The 27,313-nt window shown below is 34.4% G+C and overlaps 1 protein-coding gene across 1 annotated transcript in view; it reads left to right on the plus strand.

Annotated features, from left to right (window-relative positions):
* The window catches only part of LOC145284085 (uncharacterized), a 473,693-nt gene that overhangs the window by 140,287 nt on the left and 306,093 nt on the right, over positions 1-27,313 (plus strand). Inside the window, exons 37-46 of the mRNA XM_080133151.1 lie at positions 94-237; positions 2,986-3,175; positions 8,547-8,734; positions 10,232-10,411; positions 11,706-11,820; positions 14,709-15,335; positions 17,565-17,782; positions 21,447-21,539; positions 23,581-23,976; positions 24,240-24,316. Of these exons, the coding sequence (XP_079989277.1) occupies positions 94-237; positions 2,986-3,175; positions 8,547-8,734; positions 10,232-10,411; positions 11,706-11,820; positions 14,709-15,335; positions 17,565-17,782; positions 21,447-21,539; positions 23,581-23,976; positions 24,240-24,316 (2,228 nt within the window). The remainder of the gene's footprint in view (positions 1-93; positions 238-2,985; positions 3,176-8,546; positions 8,735-10,231; positions 10,412-11,705; positions 11,821-14,708; positions 15,336-17,564; positions 17,783-21,446; positions 21,540-23,580; positions 23,977-24,239; positions 24,317-27,313) is intronic.

Raw genomic sequence — 27,313 nt, forward strand, 5'->3', positions numbered from 1 at the left:
TTTTTTCTTATTCTTATTTTCTTATCTTATTTGTGATAATTTGAAAAAAAATGATAAAAAAATAACAAATTCGTTGTTTTTTTTTTTGTACAGCCTCCAATTCCAACATTTAATTTTTCTGCGGCGGAACGTAAATGCAAAGATTTTATTTACAAATCTGTGGCTGGTAAAGAATGTATGGTTGTAAAAAATGTAGATTTTATTGAAATCATTGATTCCTGCACACAGGATCTGATGGTGAGTCTCCTTTTTCTGTACTTCCATCACTAACATATATATCTAACATATAAAGTTGTCTTGCCGAATTTTCATAATCAGACCCAAATAGCAAACAGCCTAACATATCGAAAATTTATTCAGACGAGACTATTTTTTATTTTCGTTTTCTTCACTTCCACTATAGTATTGGCATGAATATATTTATTTCGGATCCAAATTAGAACAGGTCCTTAATCTATATCCAGTGGTGAGGGCCCAGCTTGCGGGCTTTTGGGAGTGTGGAGCCACCCTTTAATTTTATTGCTCCCAGGTCCACTCTGACTCGGAGTGGTAGTACTTGTTAGGGTCCCAACTATGGGTTAAATAGAAACCGACTTGAAAACAACAAATATAGTCTATTAAAAAATTTTTTCTTCAAAATCACTGTATTCGGCATTAAATAACCTGAAAATGGTTGATATGCCGTAAAACAAAAATAACCAAACCAAATTAAAACAATGAAAACATAAACTTTTCAAACATAACGCAATCCCAGAACTAAAGTATATTTTGGCATGTATTTTGTTATAAAAATATATAGGAAAATGCCTTAGAGAAACAAATGTTGATGAACCCATGTTTAGCATAACAAAAGAATACATAAAGAAAAGTTATGTGTAAGTGTGTGTGTGTGTGTGTGTGTGTGTGTGTGTGTGTGTGTGTCCAGCTTAAAGTCAGAAACTATCAACGATATGCTTATATACATTGTATATTTTGATTTATTATGACCTCGATTTGGTTATGGTAAAATAAAAACTAAACTCCGATAGTGTCACAGTATTATGAATTCGTCTTTTAATGGATCGTTCAAATGATATCTTTTTTTTTTTATCTTACATAGTTTTACAATATATTCTGATAAAAATGTCAGTAATCTAATATTTTTATATACAGCAAAATTGTAAACCATGTAAAGATTTGGTTATAGCAAAAAAATTAGTTTCCAAAGAAAACCTTCAGAGAAAAGATACAATTATTTTAAAACGAATGTAATTTAACTGAAAAAACGCTCTTTGAAAAGACATATAAAATAAAGGTATTATAAGGAAAACTTATTTTAAAAATACATCATTTGAAATCAAAATTAAAAATTCTGCAAGAACTTTCTAGTCAACCTAATTATGAAAACACGAGTAGGATTTGCAATAATTTGTGTTAAAACTCGGTTGACTGATCATCACTTGTCATCTCTAATAAAATTCAGAGAAATTTCAAAGAGTGCCAACAACAAAAAGTATTTGAATACTTAATAATAATTATCTATTTTGAACTATGTCAATTGTCGTGGTTACAGTCAGATACAATTAAACTATTAATTTAAATTTGAATTTATACTGAAATAAACAGCACATCTCATATTAATTTTTACATTATATTTTTTTTTAAACTATGTGTACGTTTCTATTCACATTTTAAATACAATCAAACTATTACATGTCTCTGAATTAAAAGGAAAATATCCTGCAATAATTTTATTAAACTACTTTAGTTATACTAGAGTTGTGACAACTGCATATTCTTTTCATTGCTTTTGAACTTTGAGTATATATCTGTTAATATCTTATATGTTTTTATATAGACGGATGTGGTTCTCGGTTGATTAAGTGTGTCTAACTGTGTCGGATATACACCCGAGAGTCAAAAGAATGAAAAGAATATTTTCTTGTCACAGCCCTAGTTATAACTAGCAGTTCAGCGCGGCTTTGCTTGGGCCCTATTTACTGTTCATAACTTTATGTGCATATGTATATATATAGTAAAAAGTTTGACTCATGTCTACATCTAAAATTTCAAGTGTTTAAACCCAAAATTGGCGAAGGAGTTTGGTAGAGTCTGCAAAGGTCAACTATTTCAACTTTGACCTCTTAGCAGCCAAATTTTCGCCCCAAACTGATTAAAAACTTGCTGAATATCCTTTCTCTAAAATTTCAAATATTTAGACCCAAAATTGGCTGATTAGTTTGCTAGAGACTGCAAGGGTCAAATCTTTTAAACTTTGACCACTAGGCAGTCAAATTTTCGGCCAACAACCAATTAAAAATCTTGCCCTATGTCTGGATACACTTTATGTAAAATTTCAAATGTTTAGACCAAAAATTGTCTGAGTAATTTGGTAGAGACTGCAAAGGTTAAATTTTTTTAAACTTTGACCCCAATTTTTACCCCTTAACATTTACTGTTTTGGACTCAAATCAAATTAAAAAGTTTGAACCATGTTCAAATAACCTACATCTAAAATTTCAAGTGTTTAGACCCAAAAATTGACGGAGGAGTTTGGTAGAGTTTTCAAAGATCAAATCGTTGAACTTTGACTCCTTGACAGCCAAATTTCTCGCCGAAAACCGATTAAAACGATTTTCCCAAACTTCAATACCCTTTATGTCAAATCTCGAGTTTGTAGACTGAAAATTGACAGAGTAGTTTGGTAGGGAAATGTGTACACACAGAAACACAGACAGAGAGACAATTTCACTTTTATAGATATATAGATTATAGGAGTGCAACCATTATGATAACAGAAAATGGCTCCTATGGCCCTCGCGGGACTGAAGTTGGGTAGATGCTATAGGTGTTGATGATGTGGAGTTATATAATGTATTACGTAGTTGATATCGTATGATAATCAACATTAGATACGTCTACTAGTTTGCTCGATTTCATTTAAAAATGGAATTCATTTTTTACTGTTTCTTTTTTCAATTATTTGTACATTCTCATCTTTCGCAGTTAACTGGAAATGTGCTGTGGAGTCTGGCTGCTCAGGACAATTTGAAAGAAGATTGTTTGTCGGAAATACAGCGGAATATCTCATTCTGGCAAAAACCTGAAGATGGTGAAGATTTTCCCAAACTTCCGGAGCAGATAACAAAAGGACTTTGTCCTAATGAATGTCAGCAAAGAGGCAACTGTACTGAAGGTACGAATGGAATTGAATTTATTTCAACAAAAAATCTTTATGAGTTAAAAATATTGTATTAACCCTTTATGACTTGAATTATGATGTAGAATAGTTATTGTTAATTTTAGTTAGTTTAAAAGGTAATGATACTATGATTGTCTTCAAACTGAAAAAATTATGAAGTTCAATAGTTAAACTACCACTGAGAATTTTTGCATTTCATAAACTTACCTTTATTAGTATCCATAGTGATTGAAATAAGTGTATCTATGACAACAAACGAAATCCTCCACTTTCTGAGACAGATGGCGGCATGCTGAATGTAAGCAATGGACAGTTTCAATCTGGAGGTATCTGGCATCTACCCAGATACTGAATTAATAAGTACAAGGTGTTTGAATAAATTCCAACTTTACTTATGCCATTATATTCATTTATTTACGAGTGAACGAATTAGTTCCCCCAAGTCATAAAAGGTTAATGAATTAGAGTAAAAGAAGTAGCTTATCAAAATCTTTACTATGGTGTACAACTAAAAGTTTATTAAATGTGCCTAAGTCATTTCCAACAGCTCTTCGAATGGGCAACATTTTTCGGACTATTCACAATCAAAACTTGTACATGTTCCTAATAAAGCTATTAATTGAATACAAGTATACATAACAGTGTTTACTATGAGTTAGAATACGAGGGGCGTTCCGAAAGTAATGCCACCTATTTTTTATTCTGCTCGAAGGGATCAGAGGGGATTGCAAATTGCCTTGTTATGATGACTCATGCATTCATTACTTGAAAGTTTCATCGCTCTGTTGCAAATATTGACGGTATGAGACTGCAACCCCTATCATAGACTTATATCAGAAGCAGAGATGCTTTATTGATTTTTTTTTTATTATCGAGCCACTTAGTCATGAGGGGCTACTATTTAAGACAAGATTTGCAGGGATACTATTTAGGGAGTTGGGCAGCGAGATGTTTGTTCACATTACATTTGAATTCTTACATGTCATTACAATCAGGGAAGCAGGGGCCCGGGAAGGGAATTCCAAAGTGCAGCAGTTTGAGAGGAAAAAGCTATTTTGGGCCCCATTGCATGGCCACCACCCCATCGCTGGTAAAAGTGCATTGCGAATGATGGTGACTATGTAGAGAAATAAATTCTGGATCACTAAAAGTCGCTTGTTTTAATGGTACCACTCCCGTCTTCGTAGCTCTTCAATCTGTTTTTTTAGTTAAAAAATAGGATGCATTACTTTTGGAACGACGCTCATAAAGAGTAAAAGTTAGAAGTTCATTAACTAATATTGTTGTTAACTGTTAGAACTCGTTGGACAATACAACGAATATCAGTTAGGGTTTGCTGGTAATAACTAGCTTCTTATTGAAAGGAGGGATGAAAGTTCTTGTGTTACTTCATGTAGAACAGTTAAGTAGTATTGTCGTCAGCAGGGGAAGATCAAGAAAAACATGAGGGGAAGTCATAAGAACGGACTTGAGAGAAAGGAGGATAAATAAAAGCCTGTCCAAAGATAGGTTGGTCAATTTCAAAAAAAAAAATACATCCAATACATTCCTTAATGTAAGATGATGATGCTGCTGCTGATGCCAATCTTGCTGATTGAATGTTTCTGAAGAACAAACTTGATTAGAACAGCACACTCAGGTTGTCAGCCTGTGCCGTTAACCACATAACCATCGTCATAAGATAGGTCAATGCAGAGGTCTTCTGCAAATGGAAAAATTGCAGCCTCAGAAAGTGGCAGTTTAATTGAAATTTGTGGGGTCTGGATTCAAAGAGAGCATTAATGTCTGCAGAGACAGACACATAAGTATTCCTTTGTCAGGCAGCCAACTCTTACCTTCTTTGATATGTCGGAAGAATCTTTTAAAAAAATTGTCACTACCCTTCTCTGATATTGCATCGAGAGAATCCTTTGCAACAAAATTACCATAAAGACCAGGAACTAAGAAAAATGTTTTATTTTTTGTCTGGCAATGAACGCTGAAACTATATTTTATAAAGCATTGTTAAATGTGCTTTTTATAGTCGACAACCTGACTATGTTAGATCTATGAATACTCCACAGTATTATTGTGGAAAAATCCCTAATATAAAATTAATGCTATCATTGGAGGTGGTTGCATTAATTATGTATTAGGGTTTTTTTTCTATAATAATAACTTTCTTTGGTTTTACTTTAATTAGCTAGACCCAAACGTGTGCTTTCTTGATCTCTGAAAACTAACTGAAGTAAAACATAAAAAATAGATGTTTTATCGTTAGACGAACAGGCAAAAACAATGTTTTTTTATTTATACACATATTTAAATACACACATATGTAACTCTCACAATCCTGTTTGATATTACGTTGAGAAAAACCTTTCCAACAAAGATATCATGAAAATCACAAACTGAGAAATAACGATTGGTCTCGAAACAATGAACAAACAAATTGCATACATTTTACAAAAAAAATTGTTAAATGTTTTCTTTCTTGCTGGCGACTTGGCATTTTATTTATGTATTATTATACTGGGGCAGTGTTAAGGAGAGCTGGAGCTGTTATTGTACAATATTATATGATACTAAAGAAAGGATGTGGTTAACGACACAGGCTGACAACCTGTGTGTGCTGTTCTAATCAAGTTTGCTCTTCAGAAACATTCAATCATCAAGATTGACAACCTACATATGACCCTACTCGGACGTACCTCATATCTTTCTAGAAAGAATTCTAACTAGAAAGATATCTATGAAACGAAAGAAAACCAAATTGCCTCCTCCCTTGAGGCTTGCATTTACTAACATCCGTGGACTTAGAACTAATTTAAATGATGTTGAAGCATTTCTTCTAACAAACACCCTGGATATCTTAGCACTAAGTGAGACTACCCTACACTCCTCCATCCCCTCTAACTACTTTAACATGCCCGGATATCTCCCACTCTGCCATAAGAACTCTGACAGACATATGCACGGGCTTGGAGTCTATGTTCGAAACACCCTCCCCTTGACTAGAAAAACTAAACTAGAATCGGACGATTAAGCCTTTATGTGCTTTAGACTTAACATGCAACGTAATACTAGTTACTTTTATTTTCTCTACCGCTCTCCCTCGACCCAGGACTGTGCCCTAATGAACAAAGTCTCTGACAGCATAGATACAGCCGTTTCCTACTACTAGCGCACAAGTGCATGTATTTGGAGACTTCAATGTCCACCACAACAACTAGTTTGGATTTTCTACTTACATAGACGCAGCTGGTAGCACAACACATAGCTTCTCTATTACTCATTCCCTATCACAGATGGTTACGTTCCCAACCTGTTTCTCTAACCAGCAAGAACAACACGCATCACTTTTAGATCTGTTTCTGACCACAGTTCCTGATGATTGTGTTACGAACGCCTACAACCCACTTGAAAATGCTGATCACGTAGTGATAATAGTTGAAATCGCCTTAAACTCTAGAGCCAAAATGGAAGAGCCATTGCACAAAACAACAAGATATTATAAAAAGGCTGACTGGGAAGCCATCAGGGATCTCATCAAAGACGCCCCAGGGCGAAATATCTTTTCACTTCCTACTGAACAGTGCGCAAATGAGACCACTGAATGGTTCAAAACAGCAATTGAAGCACATGTTCTCATGAGGAAATTTTATAGCAAGCCCCACTCTCCCCAATGGTTTACTTCAAAGCAGGGGGGTAGAGCGGTAGCTTTAGATATATCTAAGGCTTTTGACAGGGTATGGCATGAAGGTCTTCTAAGGAAAATCATATCATACAGTATCACTGGAAGAATACTTAACACAATTAAATCCTTCCTAGATAAGAGAAAAATCCAGGTTGTTCTCGATGGTCGTACATCTAAACAATATGATATAAATGCGGGAGTGCCTCAGGGGTCTATTCCTAATGTTCATAAATTACCTCTCTGACAAAAGTGTCTGCGAGATGGGTATATATGCTGATGACACCACGCTCTATAACAGACATGACAGGAAAACAAATGAACACATATCTAAGAAATGGCAGAACCACTAGAGGATGACCTCCAATCTATAGTTGAATGGGGACAAGAATGGATGGTCACATTCAGTGCTGCAACTACAAGAAACCTTCTCTACCACCAATAGCAATGACCAAAAAGTCTTTATCTGAAAGCACATCTTTTAAACTCTTCGGCCTAACGCTCACAGGAAACATGAGTTGGAACAATTACATTGAGAGTATTGCCAGGACCACTGTGAAGAAGGTAGGTTCTCTCTACCGTGCTAGAAAGCTACTAACAGCCGAAAGTATCCCGTACCTCTATAAGGCCACCATTCGCCCATGTATGGAGTATTGTTGTCATATTTGGGCCGGTGCATCTGCTACTAGTCTCTCACTCCTAGATAAGGTTCAAAAGAGAGTCGTCAACTTAATAGGTCCTGAACTGTCATCCAAGCCTCAGCCTCTGTCCCATCGAAGTAATGTAGCATCCCTCTGCCTGTTCTACAAGTACTTTAACGGTGAATGTTCCAACGAACTACAAGCACTTGTGCCCCCTCTATGTAAATACTCCCAACAAACCCAACAAGCAGCAAAATCCCACCCCTTCACAGTAGAGATCCCTAGATGTAAGAGAGCCTTCTACTTCAGCAGTTTCTTCTCCAGAACCGCTAGACTTTTGAATTCCCTTCCAGGTTCCTGCTTCTCCAACTGTACTGACATGCGGAAGTTCAAGTGTAGCGTGAACCGACATCTTGCTGCCCAACTCCCCACCTAGTACCCCTGTAGCCTGTATCCCTAATAGTAGCCCCCTACATCAAAGTGGCAATGTGCCTTGTTTGGGGTGAAAATGTAATTAAAAAAATACTAGCATGACCTGGCATTGCTGGTGAAAATTAAGATCGATGACTGCAATCAGAGACAGATGTATAGCAACAATTCTCCAGTAAATCAAACTGCCATGCAACTAACTTTCACAGTCCTGTTTGATATTGCATCCAGAGTATCTTTCACAGCCAACTTACAGCAATGATCACAAACTAAGAAGCAAATATATTAGGAGGGAACTCTGACAAATAATAATGAAACTGTATATCTTTTATAAACTGTATATTTTTTTTAAATGTGTTCTTTGTTAGTGACAACCTAATTATATAAGGAATTCATCTTGATGAGAGAATCCCCTCCGTGTGTATTTGTAAATATCACGTATGCTGGTGGAGCTTGCATGCAGAGGCCTGGACATAGTTTAATTATACCCAAAGTCAATTACTTTATTGTTCCATAAATCCAAGTATAAGTCCTAGTACTGAGAAATATGAGAAAGATTAGTTGACGACAATCTAATTTTATAACAATTACTATATATTTATTGATTTTATTTTCTTCGCAGGAGTGTGTATCTGCAATGATGGCTTCGACGGTGCTGACTGTTCATTCAACATATCGGCTCCTCCAACGATTGATGTCGATGGTCTATTGATTAAGATCAGTATTCCAAGGGACATAACTCTTGTCATAATATATGGAAATGGTTTTATTGAAGGGGGGAATTTATCCTGTCGCGTTATTAAAGACGATGTAAGTAGATGATCATTTTAATGTTCTTATGTTAATGTTGGTGTTAATACGTTTGAAAAGAATACTAAACATGAGATGAGCAATAGGAAAAATGGAAAGTTGTAGACAGAAAAGCAATAATGACAAAAATGAATTCAATTGTATTGACGGCAAGCAATAAATTTGGGGAAATAGCATAAGTCACTGGTAAGAAACATCGTCTTGCTATGAGATCGGCAGCAACAAAACAGTTTTAATTTGTTGCCGATACTGGTGAGCCAGGTCATCTTTTTCTTATTGTTCCACTATTCACTTCCGATGCATTTGTGTGTATATATATATATATATATATATATATATATATATATATATATTTATATTTTGTGTACAGAAAGTTGTTAGTTGAGACAGATCATTGGTACCGTCGGTTTCAAACCCGATAATAAGGCCCGTTTAAGGTATCCTTATCAAGCTCTCTTCAGCCAATATTCGTTATATATATTAGTTATATATATACGGTACAATCAATCGTCTCTCTCTCTCTCTCTCTCTCTCTATATATATATATATATATATATATCTATATATATATATATATATATATATATATATATATATATATATATATATATATATATATATATATATATATATACGGCACAATCAAGTTGATACACCGGTTTGTGCCAGATCGTTGGCCAGTAGCAGATGGGTGACCATTTGGGAAGGCTAGGCACTATATGTACTGTGCAGTCGTAAAAATTTCCAGGTTAGTATCTGGGGGTACATTAATTCACTGGGAGAGATACACCCCGTAGTCTTTGTTAAGGCATGCATTTAGGTGAAAGTAAACTCTGATGTAAAAACTTGTGGTCTACTGTATACTTTGTCTTGTGGCAGTGATCTGCACAGACAAAGGTTAGCAGTAATACCAAAGCCTTCACTACTATATATATATATATATATATACATATATATATATATATATATATATATGAGAGAGAGACAGGAAAGGGGAGAGGACAAGAAAAAAAAACAAGAAATTAAATTTTTAATACACTAACGATATTTTAGAGTAAATGTCGTATTGTACCACAATTATAATAATTCTAACTAAAAATAAAATAGACAAAGGATAACCAACACCAATTTTCCACACTCTTTTGATGGTCTTGTGCCTTTCTTGTCAAATTAAAATTAAATTGCATGCCGTAATTTATAAAAATAAATGATCCAAAGTGTAGTATATGCTTTGACACTTTATTTAATCTTTCTTTCCTCCATCAGTGAAGAAGAAATCCTTCTAGACAGAGAAAAATTTTATCCTAATCCAGAGTTCCCCTTTTTGGGAAGCTGAATTGTTGTCACATTAAAACCGACCATGTGTCTAAGTTTGCCCTTGTGGAGAGGCAAGTAAATAGGAACTACACTTGGTCGATGATAATTTAAACACAAAATTAATTCGTTTTTTTTTTTTTTTTCAAGTGATATTTTATAAATTTTAGTTTTCTCTTTTAGATCACACGCATTATAGCAGCTAAATATATCAGTTCTGAACAAGTGATCTGTCCCGTTCCTGCACAAGGCATCCATCTTGTGGCGATCAGTAACAACAAACTTTTGTGGAGTGTCAACATCTCCATAGTTCATTTCAATCCATTTTGTGAGGAATGCACTTTCACAAGTTGTAAACAAAAGGTAAGTAAAACTGAATTTTGATAAAATAAAGCTTTCTTTGTTTTTGTTTTACTTTCGAATAAATTGAATAACAAAGTGTTTTTGCTCATTTGATTCGTCATCAGTAGAGCTAGTCAAATAGAACTTTTTTACATGTACAGAAAAGGAGACTAAGACGTTCGTTGCGAGTTCTAGTTTTAAGTTGAGTTGGAGAGAAATAGATCACACGGGAGAGAAAGAGAGAGAGATAGACTACTATTATACCTAATTAGTCAACTACCTTATAATGGATAAATGGGTGGAAAGAACGAACAGATGGAGCATTTCACTCTTTGCGATTATCAAAGTTTTCCTTTCAGTTATTCTAGCATTATTGGTGATATGTCCTGCACCCGTTCAATTACCAGATTAATTTGCAACCTTTATTTCTCCATCCCCCTATATTCGTAACGTTATATATCATGTCGACCGATGTCACTGGTTTTTTTTTTTTTTTTTACTCTCTTTGACTTATTACGTAATACCAACCTTTAGGTTGTCTCTTCCTGTCATTTTAATCGGAACTGATTTATTTCCTAAACTTCATGTTATTTCGACATTTAATTCGATCCTTTTTAAGATTAACATTAACTGATGTAACCGCTATCTAACATAGGGTCATCTGCTATTCTTGGATGTGAGTAATATCACTGGCTGATGACAAAACCTGCATCAACAAATCACAGGATATATTATATTGGCAAGAATTTAAGGAAGCCAAATCTCACCAAATAAAGTGATTAGAAAATCTGAAAATTAAAGACAGAAGACTCCGTGTCCACGTTTCACCAAAATAATAGTAGTTTGAATAATCCAAATATTTAGAAATATAATTTTATATAATTTTTATTAAATGAATGAAATCATTTTTTTTTTCTGAGACTTTCAGTGATATACACTCTTTCTTTCTTTCTCTTCATTCTGCTGCAGAATAAAGAGTAAAAACGCCTTCTTAAAAAGAGGTGCATACCACCGGAAGTTTCAGAAAAATATTTAAATATTTAAATAATAAAAAATATATAAAAAGAAATTTAAGTTTATAAAAATGCAAAGGTGTGACAGATTCAAACTGATGCGACACAAGATATAAAGGTGGAACACTTTTATTGATTATGTGTATCGTGTATCAAATTACTTATTAAAATTAAAAAATATAAAAATTAAAAATACATTATTTGATGCCCGAAGTTTTTTCAAATTACGAAATAATGTTTTGAATGATGTGTCCAATGTGTCTTTCTATTTAATTTTATGTTACTCTTGCATCTATTTCCAGAAAAACACTTGCCTTATTGGTAAAGTTTGCTACTTTCATGGTTTTGTGAATCCGTTGCAATCCAGTCAAGCCTGCCTTGCTGAGAAAAGTAACTCGACCTGGTCAGCAGTGGATGGTAAGCGGCAAATTTATTTAAGTAACAACAAAATGATAATTTACAGCAACATTTCTCTCTTCTTTTTTTTTCTTTTTATACCTTTTCACCTCAAACAAGACATATTGCTACTTTTGAGATGGTATCTCACACGAGTGTGGAGAATTGAGCACTGAAATATTTGTTCGTTTCTGACGGTTAGTAACAGTCACAAAAGCAGAAAACATGGAGGGAATTCCAAAGTCTGACAGTTCGAGGGAAGAAATTATTAGAGCTGAAAGCTTTCTGGCATGAAAGGGCGGGATTTTGCTGCTTGTCAGGTTAGTCATAACTATGTACAGCAAGGGGGAATAAGTGTTATTAGTTCTACTGAACACGTTCCATTAAAGTACTTTTAAAACAGTCACAGGGATGCAACATTGTGGTGATAGGACAGATGTTGGAGCGTGGTCGATAGTACGGGACTTATTAGATTTGATTAAGACTCTTTTTCTTTTTTTTTTTTTACCTTGTCTAAGAGTGAGAGATAAATTCGCAAGCCAGAGGAGACAACAATTCTTCATACATGGGTGAACTGTGGCTTTGTAAAGATATAGGATACTCTCTGATGTAAATGATTTTCTAGCACAATATAGGGAGCCTATCTTCTTTTAATTTTTAATTTTTTAATCTTTTTAATTTTCTTTTTTTTTTTCAATTTCTAGATGCAACGTTGTATCTTTATAAATGAAAGGCTCTGTCCGTCAGTTCATCATGCTCCTTTTTAAAATAGCACGTTCTTTCGGTCTGTCACACTTACATATGTAATAGCATTATGTTAATCGATCTCCTTTATAATTAAACTTTTGAATGATACTGTCATGTCAGCCATGGTCACAGGTAGAATAATTGACATACGTATATTTAGTAAAACTGGCAAATGAAAAAGATGGATGAAAATATGAATGTTAAGAATGGGTCACCAGTTAGCAAGTGCTAACTCAGCAATGGGAAATTGGAATGCAAACAAGAAAACATGAATTAATGAAGAAAATATATTTATATCAACAATTGTGCAGAGATGTAAAATATACTTTGAAAGATAAAGTTTGTTGAAAAGTTTTAAAGTTTCTGAATAAAAAGTAGACAAAAACGTAAGAAAGTTCTGTTGTGTGTGTTTATTTTCTGGGTGCATTCACTGGATATATAGTAGACTTAAAGAAATGTCAGCTTCTGTGATGGGCGTTGTTGGTGTTGAAAGTCAAGGCATGTATCACCAGAAGAACTCTGAATTTCTGTTTACCAAGTCACTGTTTTATAAGCTTGTTTGATTTTACATCTGATTGTTACTTTTAGAGTTTGAAATGATTTTTATTGGTTGGAAGATATTTGAAGGTCACATGTTTCCGTGAAAACTTCTTGCTTTTGGAAGTGATGTAGAAAGCAAATCCTAACGAAGCAGAGAAAGAAAACGGGAGTAAATAAAGCCATTCTTAGCATTCATTCGAAACGTATCTCGGCGTCGTGCTGCCAAAAAAGAAGTTAAAAGGAAAAGAGGAGGAAAGAGTAAGTCGAAGAAAGAAAGAAAGAAAGAAAGCTTATACTTCTTCGTCTCGGACATCGATTTCTAAATCTACTACAATACATTAATCAACTTTAGTGAACATACAAGAAAATTATTGAAGAATGCGAATATTGAATATTCTCACTCTATCAAGATAGGCAATGTATGTGGTTAGAGAATAAAAGGGTATCTCCAAAACATATGTTTGCCAACATGTATCAGCAACGAAAAGACGACAAAAGAGGTTGATTAGAAGAATATACTTTTATTGATGTTTTTCTTTGGAAACCATAATACAACATAAAGTGTTGAATACAAGGTACACGTCTCTAAGCAATTGAATTCACATAGTTTTAACAATAAGGAAAAAGAAACTGTGTGAAGCATACAAAGGCTGCAGTAAAGGCTTAATCGACAGGGATGAGGAAGCAGTACAAAAAGAAAAGGCTGGACTGACAGGAATGGGAAAATGGAATATGGGCATAATGGGATGACGTCACACAAAGAATGATGGGGACGTCTTTGCAGTGTAAGGAGATGCCTTATGTAGGTCCGGTTCATGTGGGACAAGGGTTGTATTGACAGAAAGAATTGAAAAGGGCAAGAACCAGAACTGCAGAAGCTGGAACAATGGTTGCAGGAATAAACTGCTGCAAGGGCAACATTTCAATAAACAATCATTAAACGAAGGGAAACACTCATTCCATTCTCCTACACAAAAAAAGATAACTTTAAAGGGAGATAACTTTGTCGTATCTACAATACCATACCATATATTATAGTAACAGAACTAGTTGCTTTGATCTCTCCCTTTCTCTTACTGTTAAGAATATCACAAGAACTAATTTAATAATACTTATTTTTATTGTTTTAAAACACTTTCTGTGAAATTTGTGTAAAAAAAAAATTGTGTTTACATATTTAATACTATTGGACGTTGAGCTAGTATCGGTCAAGGTGGTTTAACCTTTTTATCTGTCTACCCTGATTGCTTAGACCCGGTTGAGATTGTATAAACATCTCTCAACCTGAACCAAACTGATGTGCGCTGATATTCGAGATAAAAACGAGTTGATCTTGTCTTCTCTCAAGAGTAGTGAAATATGGGTAGAAGGTTTTTTAACACGAGGAGCTCAAGAGTTCCGCTAAAAAAGGCTCTTATTATTGTGCAATACCTTTCATGCCGATTTCATCGACTTACTTTTTCTTCACAATGCACTGTTCTTGTGATTTTGCATACTTGAATATTTATTGATAGTTCGATTATATGTAAAGATTAAACACATTTTTATGTATCATCAAATTTCTACAATTATTTTAACAATATATTATTCGGTTTTAATAAAAAAAAAAATTTTTTTTGCAGTTCGGAGTATCATCATAAAACGTTACCTCTTCATCAAAATAGAATCCGGCAAGCTTCTCAACACCAACATCACCGTAGGTTCTAATGTCTCCTTAATCGATGGTCCATTTGGAGTAAAAGCAGCTCTGTTAGACGGTACCAAAGGATTTCTAAATTTTGGAAAAAATACTCACTGCATTGGCAACCTAGAAAAATGTCCTTTTGGTGTCACAGTCTTTTTCTATCTGAAATTGCTGACCGTCACCAACGAGATGTGCATTTTCTCCAATGGTGGTAACCGTCCTGACTCTCAAGGAATGGCAATGTGGCTTTCAAAAGGATTTATGTTTCTTTCTGTCAGTACCAAGACAAGACAATGGGTGGTTAAAACGAAACCATACAAGGTCAATTACTTTTTTAAGATAAGTTTCTCTTGGAGCCTTCAAAATGGTTTGTCCTTGTCTTTCAACGGAAAAGTGACGGCTCACCAGGGACAATTCCTTGAAAAAACCATTACTGGTGATAAGATCAATGAATTATTGGTTGGACAGTGCATCACAGGCTTTAAACCTCCACGTTTTGTCATTAGTGGATGGGTCATTGCATCAGCCACACAACAGATGATAGAAGACCTTGGCATTGAATTTGGTAAGTAGAATTTCTTGAGATTTTTTTGTCAAATATTTCATTTAATTCACTCGTTTTTTACGATTTATCTATTCTAAAATTTATGGACCAATAGTGTGCAGAAGTTTTAAAATACCCTGATAATACTTGAAGCCAACTCTTTAATAGTTTGCCCCACAGACTCAAGTATAAGTTCTAGCAATGAGAAATAATATGAAAGTTATTAGGTCGATGCAAACGTTGTTACCTATTTAAAATGCCATCTTGTCAATGAAAAATGTGTTTTTGGAAATATTTATTCATAACGATAACAACCTTTGCTCTTTATTACATGATTCCATTTGTCAACGCCTTGCTTGTAAATTTCTTTAGGTTTAATGTGAAATACGATTCTAACTCATGTCGGTCTTGTCTCGTGATGTTAATCAAAGATCATCTAAATCATTTTATGATCCTCGAAATAAGTAATAATCCCAGAGAGCTGAGACAGGAGAAGATATAGAATGGGAAAGATCTCCCAATCAAATTCTCTGGTCAGTAGTGCTGTGTGAGGATGAACATAATCAAAGATGACTTCCTTTTTGTTCACTAAAAAAGGTCGTTTTCGGTTTTAGAATCTTGCAGAAAAACATGAACGATGCTTTAAAAATCTAAAAGAAAAAATTATAAATTAATCATGGCGATATGTTTAAGTAATAATAATATGCATAAAATAGGTTACAATAATTTAAAATGCCCTTTTTACAAATCCGAAGAAAGTTTTGCATCGACCTGATAGTTTGAATATGATTAGACCTCCCCCCAGTTTTTAGATGATCTGAGCCAACATCCCCTCCAATCGGCATACAAGGGAGAAGGAAAATATTCATATTATTCATTTACTAGTAAGACTCCAGAGAGTGTTCGTTTTTACCTGAGGGAAGGAAATTTTACTTTAGATAGAAAGTTTTTATGTTTTTTATAGAGTGCTCTTAAAGGGATCTTTTTAAATAATTGTTCAAACCAAGCTTCGTCAATGTGATTTTATGTAACTGCACTACTGGTCACAGGATTCGAACCACGGTTTCAAGTGATTTTACTTTGTTTTATTCTAATATTGAAAAACAAATTTAACGCTACCGTGTAAATAGAAAGGAAAACGAAAGGGAAGTAAATAAACACATCCATGATTATGGACGAAGACAAAAGGTGAGGAAGTCCTCATGGTTTTAAATGAAATGTCCTGTATGTAAGAGAAACAGTTCATATACTAAGAATAACATGAATGTCTGGTTTGTACGCAAAGGAAAAGAGTTCATATAAAAAGAATGTTTGTGCGCAATACACACGCGTTAAAGTCATGGCGTATATGTGTGCTATATCATGTTCGCATGTATTCGACGGTAGCCACCATAGATTCTTGTTAAAGTTGAACGCAAGACCAGATGTCTGGAGGCTAGAGGAGTGGGGGTCTGTTACACGCGAAGAGAGAAATTTGGAGGTTGATCCTAGTAACGTGGATTTGTTATCACAACCATGTCCTGACCAAGAAAAAAAGAAGTAGACCGCGTGTTAATATTTTTATCAATCTGTAACGTTGCCGTTACAAACAAACAGAAATAATTAAAAATCCAGGTCGCCATTTTTTCTTGTTCAACAATTTTTTTCTTTTATTATATATTACTCTCTCTTCCCGACTTAAAAAGTCTCTCGCTGTCACGTGTCCATCTATCTTGGTCGTGTTTTTCTATTCTTTAAACCTATGCCGGCCACATCTGGCCCATTCTCGTCCTCAACTTTAAACATCCATTTTATTCGACGACTACTTTCTTTCTCTCGGAACACATGGTACATTTTTCTTTCCTTTTTTCCCCTTTCTCTTCTTGCGCACACTTTGCACCTAATTTGCAGATGCAGTTTTTCGACGACGACTGCTGCTGCTAATCTCTTTGAAAGCCATCTATCCTTCGCTAATATTTTCCCACACGCTCATATGCACTATGTTGCAAATATTAATAGTATCCCTTGTTCGTCTACATGATGTGTCCTGATTGGGCAAGCTAGAAAGTTAAAACAGTGCCAAGCTTAGAAATTAAACCCAGAATCAAAATTGTAATGGTGCCGTGGTATTTCTGCTGCCGTGGCTGCTACAATGTTTTGTAACTCCTACTTATTTCCAACTACTTCTTCTAAGAGAAGCAATCCCACATATTTTTTAAACTTTGACATGTTTTGTTTTCAATAACATTCTCTTTGTTATTCACATTTCAGAACCACCAACGTTTAAAACTGAACCGATCCTTCAATTAAAAATGACACCTATGAATAAAGTGTACTTCCATTGTTCATTCGCTGCTCTGAGAAAAGGTCTTTTATACTCAGTATTTTGGTATGTTGACAAAACAATGGTTTACAAATCAGAGAATCAAAATATCACTCATCATAATTTGGAAGAAAAATACTTGGATCTGTTATCCTACGGAAAAACGGTAACTACAAAAAATAAGTATTTCTGCATTTTACAGACCATGCTATTTTTTAGATAGGATTTTCAATTGAAATTTAATTTTATGATATCTTTTGCTTATTAAATTGTTAGGTGAAAGTACAGAATATTTAATTAAAAAAACCCTCCTCATGTTAATAATGTTTTGCTAAATATTAATGTTATTATTTCAGTAAGATCCTTTTATTTAATTGCTAGGTGAAAATATAGAATAGTTAAAAAATCACTCTCTCACCCAATGTTAAGAATGGCTGTTCAAATAATATTTCAGTATGGTCCCTAAACTGATGCTCAGTCAGTTATGTTGGGTTGGCTACGTAGAAAAAAGCAAATATATATATATATATATATATATATATATATATATATATATATATAAGTGAAAGTATCTGTCTGTCTGTGTACATTTCCCTACACAATAACTCTGTCAATTTTCAGTCTACAGACTCGAAATTTGATATACAGGGTACTGAGATTTGGGAAACTCTTTGTAATCCGTTTTCGGCCAGAAATTGGGCTGTTAAGAGGTCAAAGTTCAACGATTTGACCTTTGAGAACTCTACCAAACTCCTCCGACAATTTTGGGTCTAAACGCTTTAAATTTTAGATATAGTTTCCTTGGACATAGATCTAACTTAATAACTTGATTTGAGCCGAAAACAATAAATGTTAAAGAGTCATAATAGGGATCAAAATAAAAAAAAATGACCGCTACGGTCTCTACCAAATTACACAGACAATTTCTGGTCTAAACATTTGAAATTTTACATAAAGGGTATACAGAGATAGGGCAAGCTTTTTAATTGGTTTGAGCTACCAATATATAAATGTATGTATGTTTGCATGTCTGCCTAAAACTTTCGACAGAGGCAAGGGATTTTCACAAAACCAGTATCGTTTTAAGGCTCGACCTTTCAGACGACAAATATCGAAAAATTGGCTAAAAACATTAATTTCTTCACCCTCAACCGGGCACTTTTCTACAGGGAGGTGTCGCTTTTGTCGCCGGTATTTTCGAAAGTCATTCCCTCTTTTCGATTGTCTAGCCTTAATTTAAACCTACATCACTTCCGGATTGATCACATTTTTTTGTTCTTTTCCTCCTTTACGGTACAGGTTCGAGCCTGCCTTCCCACTACAACATTTTTTTTTACTCAACATATACCTCCAAACACCCAGGAAACGCCGGACTCCCAGGCTAGTTTTTATTTTAAAAACTGCGGAGATCTTTAGGTGCAAGGCTGATGCTGGAGTAAAGTGAGAAAACCCAAGAAAACTTTTCAAATCATCAACAAGGATTTTAGAAAATGGAATTCGAATGAAATTAATTCAAGACTGTCGAGCTTAGAGTTTGGAATTGCAAGTTGCCAGAAGAAACGTCAGATCCTTAACTACAAGAAATAGATGAGATGATTATCATCATCACTCATGCAGACCATCACCAGCGATCACTCACTGGCAATAATCTGTGCTGTTCCTTGGAGTCTGCGTGACAACAAGTCTCCTCAGAGTTCTAGTGCTCTCTACCTTTCTCAATAACCAGCACAGATGATTTTACATTATCACAACAGTCGTTTACCTTTGATCTCTCACTGGTAATAGCCATTGGTATTGCCTGGGAATTAGGTGGCAAAAGCTTTTATCATTATTATGGCATAATCATGGCGACACATGTTAGATCCTGTTAGATCCTCGAAGTTAAGCAATGTTGAACCTGGTCAGTACTAAAATGGCTGATAACTTGGATATACCAGATGCTGTTTTTTTTTCTCTGCTTATCTAATCGTCCGAGATTTCTCTTTGACGCTGAAATCTGTCAAGACCGAGTGGAGTCATAATATTATTATTATTATTATTATTATTATTATTATTCGTAGCCAACAAATATAAATGTTTTTGGATAGCCTGAATCAAATTTAAAATCCTGAAGTACTAAATTATTTGAAAAAAAAATTCATTTCTTATTGATTTAAATTTTAGTTGTTTTTATGCAAGTAAAACTTCACACATTTTTTATTATGTTTTTAATTTCTTGATATACTTTTATTTTATTGCATTTTCACTCCAAACAAGGCACAATGCCAGTTTGATATAAGGGACTACTATCTGGGACATGATTGCAGGTATACTATGTGGGGAGTTGAACAGCAAGATGTCTGTTTATATTGCACTTCTGCATGTCAGTAGAGATGGGGAAGCAGAAACCTGGAAGGGAATTCAAAAGTCTAGAGTAGAAGGCCTTCAAGCATCAGGGATGGAGGTATTTCTCAAGGATTTCCTGCTATTGCCTTAGAGATGTGTTCATTCGTTTCTCCCTGATGTCATCAGTAAATATCCCCATCTCGGAGACAATTTCATCAGGGAGGTCATTTAGGAATATCAAGAATAATAAAGGTCCAAGGATAAACCCCTTAGGTATACCTGCATTTATATCATATTGTTTTGACATCCATCCATTGAGGACGTCCATCGAAGACAACCTTGATTCTTCTCTTACTTAAAAAGGGTTTAATTAAGTTAAGTATTTGTCTAGTAATGCCATATGATCTGATTTTCCTAAGAAAACCCTCATGCCATACTCTGTCAAAAGCCTTAGATATACCTAGGGCTTCTGCCCTTCCTTCCTCTGTTTTAGTCAGTTCATGGTAAATCTGTTCAAAGATCCCCAGATGCCAGAAGGCCATTCAGTTAGGATATTTTGGCGAAGATAGAGAGGAGATTAATGGGGTGATAATTTAATGGGTCAGTTATTTCGCCAGAATTCTTGTAAACTGGTACCACAGAAGCAGTTTTATAGCAGTCAGGAAAGCAAGATTCGTTAAGGCATTTGTTGAAAAGCTTGGAGAGAACCTCAGTGGAGCATTTGTTTTGAATAATACAGGCGGGATGAGATAAGGTTCACATTCTTTTGAGATGTCTAGAGTTTTATGATATTATGCACTTCAAAAGTGATTTTCAGATCACCTAATGTGGTTTCTGTCCACAAAGGAAAATCAGGAAGGGAGTGTTTCGCTGGGTCCAATGTAGAGTTTGAGGAAAAGCATAGCCTTCTCGATTGCCGTGCAAGCAGCCTCATGATTGTTGAATAGTGGAGAAATTGTTGATTGCCCATTATTTACTACACTATTGTAGATTTCCAAGAAATCATGAGTTCCTAATTTCTGTGCTTCAATGCATTTTATGGTGGTTTTGGTGTAGTCTATCTTAGCTGTCATTATTTTTTTCTTACGATTACTTCTAGCTTCTATAACTTTTTGTCTGTTTGACAACCGACATAAATACAGTACAATGTCAGTCACGCTTTTACTATTGTTGTGTTCCTTGGATTATGTGGGAAGTTACCTCCCCTTTTCTGGGTTTAGTAGACGTTTTGTTTTAAATTTTGAGCAACTTACTCCTCTTTGATCTGTATATAAAAACTTTAACTCAAAAAATAAAAGCAAATGTGTCTTTCTTCTCCGTGTATGTGTGCATAAAACTAAAACATGTTATGTGTTAATTGATTTATCTTTTTGTCAACCATCGATATGACTTCCAATATGAATTTTATTTGAAACTAACGAGGTATGTTTTATTTAATTCAAAATTAACTATGAAAGGTTATTAATTAACCAACATTACTAACTAATCATTTTTCATTTCCTCAGGTGTACTGTGCAGTGTCTGCATGCGAAGAAAGCGATTGTTTCAATACAATGGGTCCAGTAAGAAACAGTAAAAAGTTTAAAGCAGAAATTGTCGTAAGTTTTACAATCCAATCTAAAACAAAATAAACACTGTTTTACAATCTAAATTTACTTTCTTTTTTTTTCAAAAATAAAGACTCCTGAAGAGCTACGAAGACTGGAGTTGTACAATTAAAACGAATGATGTTTTCTGCTCCAGGATTTTTTTTTTGTATATAGTTACCACCATTATTGTTGTGGGGGAATCACCCTCCAAATGGACTGTTCTATCCATTATATAAACCATAGACCTTTTGATCCCAGGTGTGGATTAAACACCAGAGCGACCCTCGCTTGCTCGGTGACGTTTACTACTCTTTTTAGTTGTAACTTTTTACATTGTTTAAACTCTATTCCGTTGTTCTGTTTTCTTTGTGGCTTATTGCAAGCCGTAAAACTGGCGACATTGGATTCGGAGAACGTACTCACGTTTAAAAACAGTGTTCTAAAAAACTAAACACTGACGACATTGGATTCAAGGAGCATACTAAAATCAAAACCAGTAACGACGTTGAAATAAAATACTCGCGTTGAAATAGTATTTTAAAAATACTAACAACGTCGGACTCAAATGTTATCAAGCCTAAGAAAGTGTCTAACATAACAGGTGCAACTGAAAGGTTCACGGTAACAAAAAAAACGCAGATCATTACAGGGTGGGGGAGAGTTGAAAAGAAAAAAGTTCGTCACGACTTTCAAAGATAGCGCTGTACTTTTGCAAAAAGAAAAAGGTTCGTCACGATTTAGAAAGGTAAATTTTTATACTTCTGGAAAAAGAATTCGTCACTTGTGGTTTCGCTGCTAAAATCGGGCGTTGTTTTTTTTATCTCTGGAGAAAAATATACACTTGATTTTTTTTTCTTAAGACAATGAACTTTTTATATATTTATGTTTTTTCTGTTCGTTTTATTGTCTGGAGGAAGAAATAAAGAATAAAACGGTTTTGTAAAATTCAGCGAACGTTTTGAAATTGCTAATGCTGACAAAGCAAAATGGACGAATTGAAACTGGCGTTGGAACATTTGACCAAGTTGCATATCGATGCCACAAAGCGTCAGTCACAATCCGAAAAACATTGGACTGAACATCAAATACGATTCGGGGAACAGCAAAAGGAATTGCAAAAACAGTTAGCAGAATGTCAAATACGAACCGAGAAACAGCAAAAGGAAGTTCACTACTCAGAAGCCATGTACGTCAAACCAGAATTAAGGACGTCATAGATGAAAATCTACGCAAATATGTAACGGTTAACATTTTTGGCAAGACTATTAAATTCCAATTAGACAGTGGATCGGATCTTTCAATAATAAATCTCAAAACGTGGAAAATATTACGAAAGCCGATTATGTTAAAGTTGAAACCTGGCACACAACCGGTGTTTAAAAAGAAACATAATGTCCCGTTCGCTTCCCTGAACAAAATAAATCAGGAACTAGACGGATTAGAAAGCATTGGTATACTGGCTAAAATTGAATATAGTGAGTGGGCTGCTCTGCCAGTTTACGTAAAGAAAAGGTCGGGGGAAAATTTGCGTTTGCACCGACTTTGCGACCGGACTCAACGGGTCCTTAGAAGATTTTCATTATCCATTACCTAGTCCAGAAGAAGTGTTCACAAAATTAAATGGCTGCAAGTCTTTTTCTAAGATCTACCTAAAGCCACGCTCACCTATAGATTCTGGTAAATGACAAAAGCACTAACCTCCTCTATATTAACAGTAACACTAACATAATATAGTTATATAGTTATAATATAGTTATAATATAGTTAATATATTAACACTACATAATCAAGTTATCTGACTTGATTTTTTTTCAATAAAATTTTAAAATAAAGCTGTAGTGCTGTTTTCTTTATGGCGACACTTTTATCGTTCCACCCGGTATATGTCATCATTCCACCAATATATAAAATCCTACCTAATTACTCAATGGATCTGGAAAACCATATACGTCATTCCGGATACATTTAATAACAGTTACGCAATAAAAAATAAAAGATATTCTTTGTCTTTTGAAACAGAATTTAAGTATCATATTCTTATTATTCACAGGTCACAAAACACGCCATCGTGGTAACTGAAGGAGAGGGAGATAATTTCATCTCGGTTAAGTCCGTCCTCCCACCTCGTCTCCTCTGCACCAATAATAATGGCCACCACAACAGTTGTGTGATTCATGTAAAAACGAAACTGCAAAAGCACCTTGAGTTCAAGTGCGGACAATGGTATATTCCACAGTTGGTATTCGGCCAGCAAGATCGCCCTTCTGCGATGAAGAAATGTCACTATTTAATCACCAATGACAACTGGCATCTTATCTTGAAGATCCCTGTGCGAGCCACCATCGATGGATTGAAAGACAAAATGCAAACAAGAAAAGTTACCGTCTCCATTAGTACGATGCTTAACAACACGAATCAGATGGAAAAATCTATTGCCGTCGTTAAAGTAAGTTTTTTTTTATTTCACCAACGCTTAGTTTAATACTAGACGTACCTGTGGCCCGTTGGGTCACAATCACTGCCACGATTTTTCTACTTAGATTTTATTTGAAAAAATTCATAATCTGTGATATATCTGTTAAAACATTCTTTTTGCTTAACTAGAAATAATAAACTTCTTTACGTATTCGACTTAATTTTATTCACCTCACTGGGAGAAAATGTTTTTGTGTGGTTTTATCTTATTCACACTTCCTTCAATAATTTCAGGTAAACATCATTGACGGAGATAAATCTGGATTATGCAAATCAATCAATGATCCACATATAAAAACATTCGACGGAAGGTAGGTCGTTGGTAATGATACACCAAACTTTGTTTTGTATTATAAATGAGTTACAAAATGAGCTTTTTTTTAAAAATCTAGTTCTAAGTTTGAAATGTTTTTTAGAAATTGCAAATGTGTCTAAACTTTCTTCTTTGTTGCATGTTAGTACATGTTATTATGAACAATACATTTTTATTCGATTTAATTTATTTGCAAATATGATTTATCCTTCTTAGAATATTATCTATGAAAAAACCAGGTGTAATAATTTTTCACCAAGACACAAAAAAAAAAAAATCAAAATGGCTGACTTCGAACCTATTTGCATTAAACTAATTAACAAACATATGTTAAAAATGAAACAGATATTTTTTATTATTAAAATTATTGTTAAAGTAATTGCACGAAGATAATATGAAGTGATATGAAATTAAACCAGCCGGATTTTCATAATAAGTAATTGAGTTTATTTTAAAATGGCTATGACTAGACGGGGATACAAAACTAACTCAAATGTGAATGTGAAGAGGAGGACATATTGCTTTGTCTTCATTCTATTGCCAAACCGATGCAGCTTAAAAGATCTTGCAGAATACAAAACCAAAGACTGCATAAAAAAAGTGAGGCATTGTTGTATGATCACATGCTTTAAAGGCAGGCAAACATAAACAAGAATGGAATTTCATCTGATATTTGATTCTGTCTAGCATTTTTCTTTAGTTGAACGTTGGTTTATAATTTTATGGACAATTTTTATTTTATTAATTTTCTTTTTGCATATAAAATTTATCTTCTTCAGAATGTTTTCTGGAGGAAAGTCAGGGGGATTATTTTTAATCTTTGCCTTTCCACAAAGTCATTTTTTTAATATGACAGAAAATCACAAATTAAAAATAAAAAATGGCCAAATTATTCTAAAATTAGTTTGGCAGCATGTAAAAATTAAATAAGCATTTTTTAAATTAGAATCAAAAACTCCACACAGGGATTGTAAAGAAAAATAAATTACATTGAAATTTTAAGTAAGAAATGCATTCCATAAAATCTTATAATCTTGTATTGTAATTTTCTATTTCCTTATAAAATATATAATTCATTGAATAAATTCTGAAAATTTTATTTAAATTTAGTAATTCGATTAGGTTTGATAATAAAAATGCATTGAGGATTGAACTTTCAACCGCCTGTCACTCACAACTGAATTGTAATTATTGTTTTGTCTGCTACACAACGTGTCCTTACAATTTGAACCTATTTATATTTAAATAATATGACAAAAATATCTTCCATCTAAAAGTTAAACAGATATTTTCCTTTAATCATATAAATAAATTATATGGAGTTAAAAAATGTTTAATATATAAGACTGAATCATCCAGATTTTCATCGATATGTGATTCTACTTAGCAGTTTCCTTTTGTTGAACGTTGGTGTATATTGTTACGAACAATATATTTTTATTCAATTAAATTTCTTTGCAAGCACAATTTGTCTTTCTCAGAATATTTTTCATAAGGAATTATTTTAACCTTTGCCATTCTGCGAAGTTATTCTCTTTTAAATATGACAAGAAATTACAAAGAGAAAATTGAAAATGGCCAAGGTTGAACCTATTTAATGTGACATCATCTAAAAATTAAACGTTTTAAAAATTAGAATCGAAAAACTTCTCATTGGTATAAAAGAAATTATATGGATTGTAAGTGAACTGAAAATATGTTCCATAAAATGTTATGGAAAAAATATCGAATTCCTAATAAAATATATAGTAAATAATGGGCAATCGACAATACCCCTACTATCAAATAATCATGAGGTTGTTTGCACAGCAACTGAGAAAGCTAACATACTTGCCCGTCAGTTTGCCTTAAACTCTACCTTGGACCCAGCAAGCCATTTCCTCCCTAATTTTCCTTTGCAGACAGAAACCATGCTAGATGATCTGAAGATCACGCTTTCCCAAGTACATGATATTATAAAAAACCTAGACACCTCAAAAGCATGTAGACCTGACCTCATCCCGGCTGTGCTATTAAAAAAAATGCTCCACTGAGGTCGCTCCTGTTCTCTCTAAACTCTAACAAATGTCTTAATGAATCTTGTTTTCCTGGCTGCTGGAAAACTGCTTCTGTGGTACCAGTTTACAAAAACTCTGGCGAAAGAACCGACCCATTAAATTATCACCCAATTAGCCTCCTCCCTCTTCTCGCCAAAATATTTGAGTCCTTAATTAATCAAGCTCTAGTCCATCACCTTTCAGCTGCTAAACTTCTGTCAGGCCACCAATATGGATTTAGGCAAGCCCGTTCTACTGCAGATATTCTAACTGTAATCTCTGAACATTTATACCAAGCACTGGATAAGGCAGGGAAGGGGAGGGCAGTAGCCCTTGATATATCTAAGGCTTTGACAGGGTATAGCACGATGGTCTTCTGATGAAAATAAAATCCTGTGGTATTACTGGACAAATTCTTAGCATAATTAGATCTTTCTTAAATGAGAGAAGAATCCAGGTTGTCCTCGATGAGCGTACGTCCAAAAGATTTTATATAAATGCGGGTGTGCTCAGGAATCGATTCTTAGACCTTTGTTATTTCTGATATTCATAAATGACTTACCTGATAAAATTGTCTCTGAGATAGGGATATTTGCCGACGACACCATGCGCTATAGCAGGCATGTGGGGAAAACTAATGAGCACATATCTAAGGTAATGGCGAAGACCCTAAAGGAAGACCTTCAGTATGTAGTGGAATGTGGTCATAAATAGATAGTACCGTTCAACGCTGCCAAGACAAAGCTAGTTTCCTTTAATAATTACATGAAACCTTACCAACCACCAATAGATATGGCTAGCGATACTTTACCTGAGAGCACGTCGCTCAAACTCCTTGGCTTAATGTTCACAGGAAACATGAGTTGGAATAGATACATCGAGATTATTGCTAGGGCTGGTGCAAAGAAGGTGGGCTCTCTCTATCGTGCTAGAAAGATACTTACACCTGAAAGTATCTT

Source organism: Euprymna scolopes, chromosome 8, assembly GCF_053919585.1.
Source record: "Euprymna scolopes isolate OS-2025 chromosome 8, ASM5391958v1, whole genome shotgun sequence".
Taxonomy (NCBI): Eukaryota; Metazoa; Mollusca; class Cephalopoda; order Sepiida; family Sepiolidae; genus Euprymna; species Euprymna scolopes.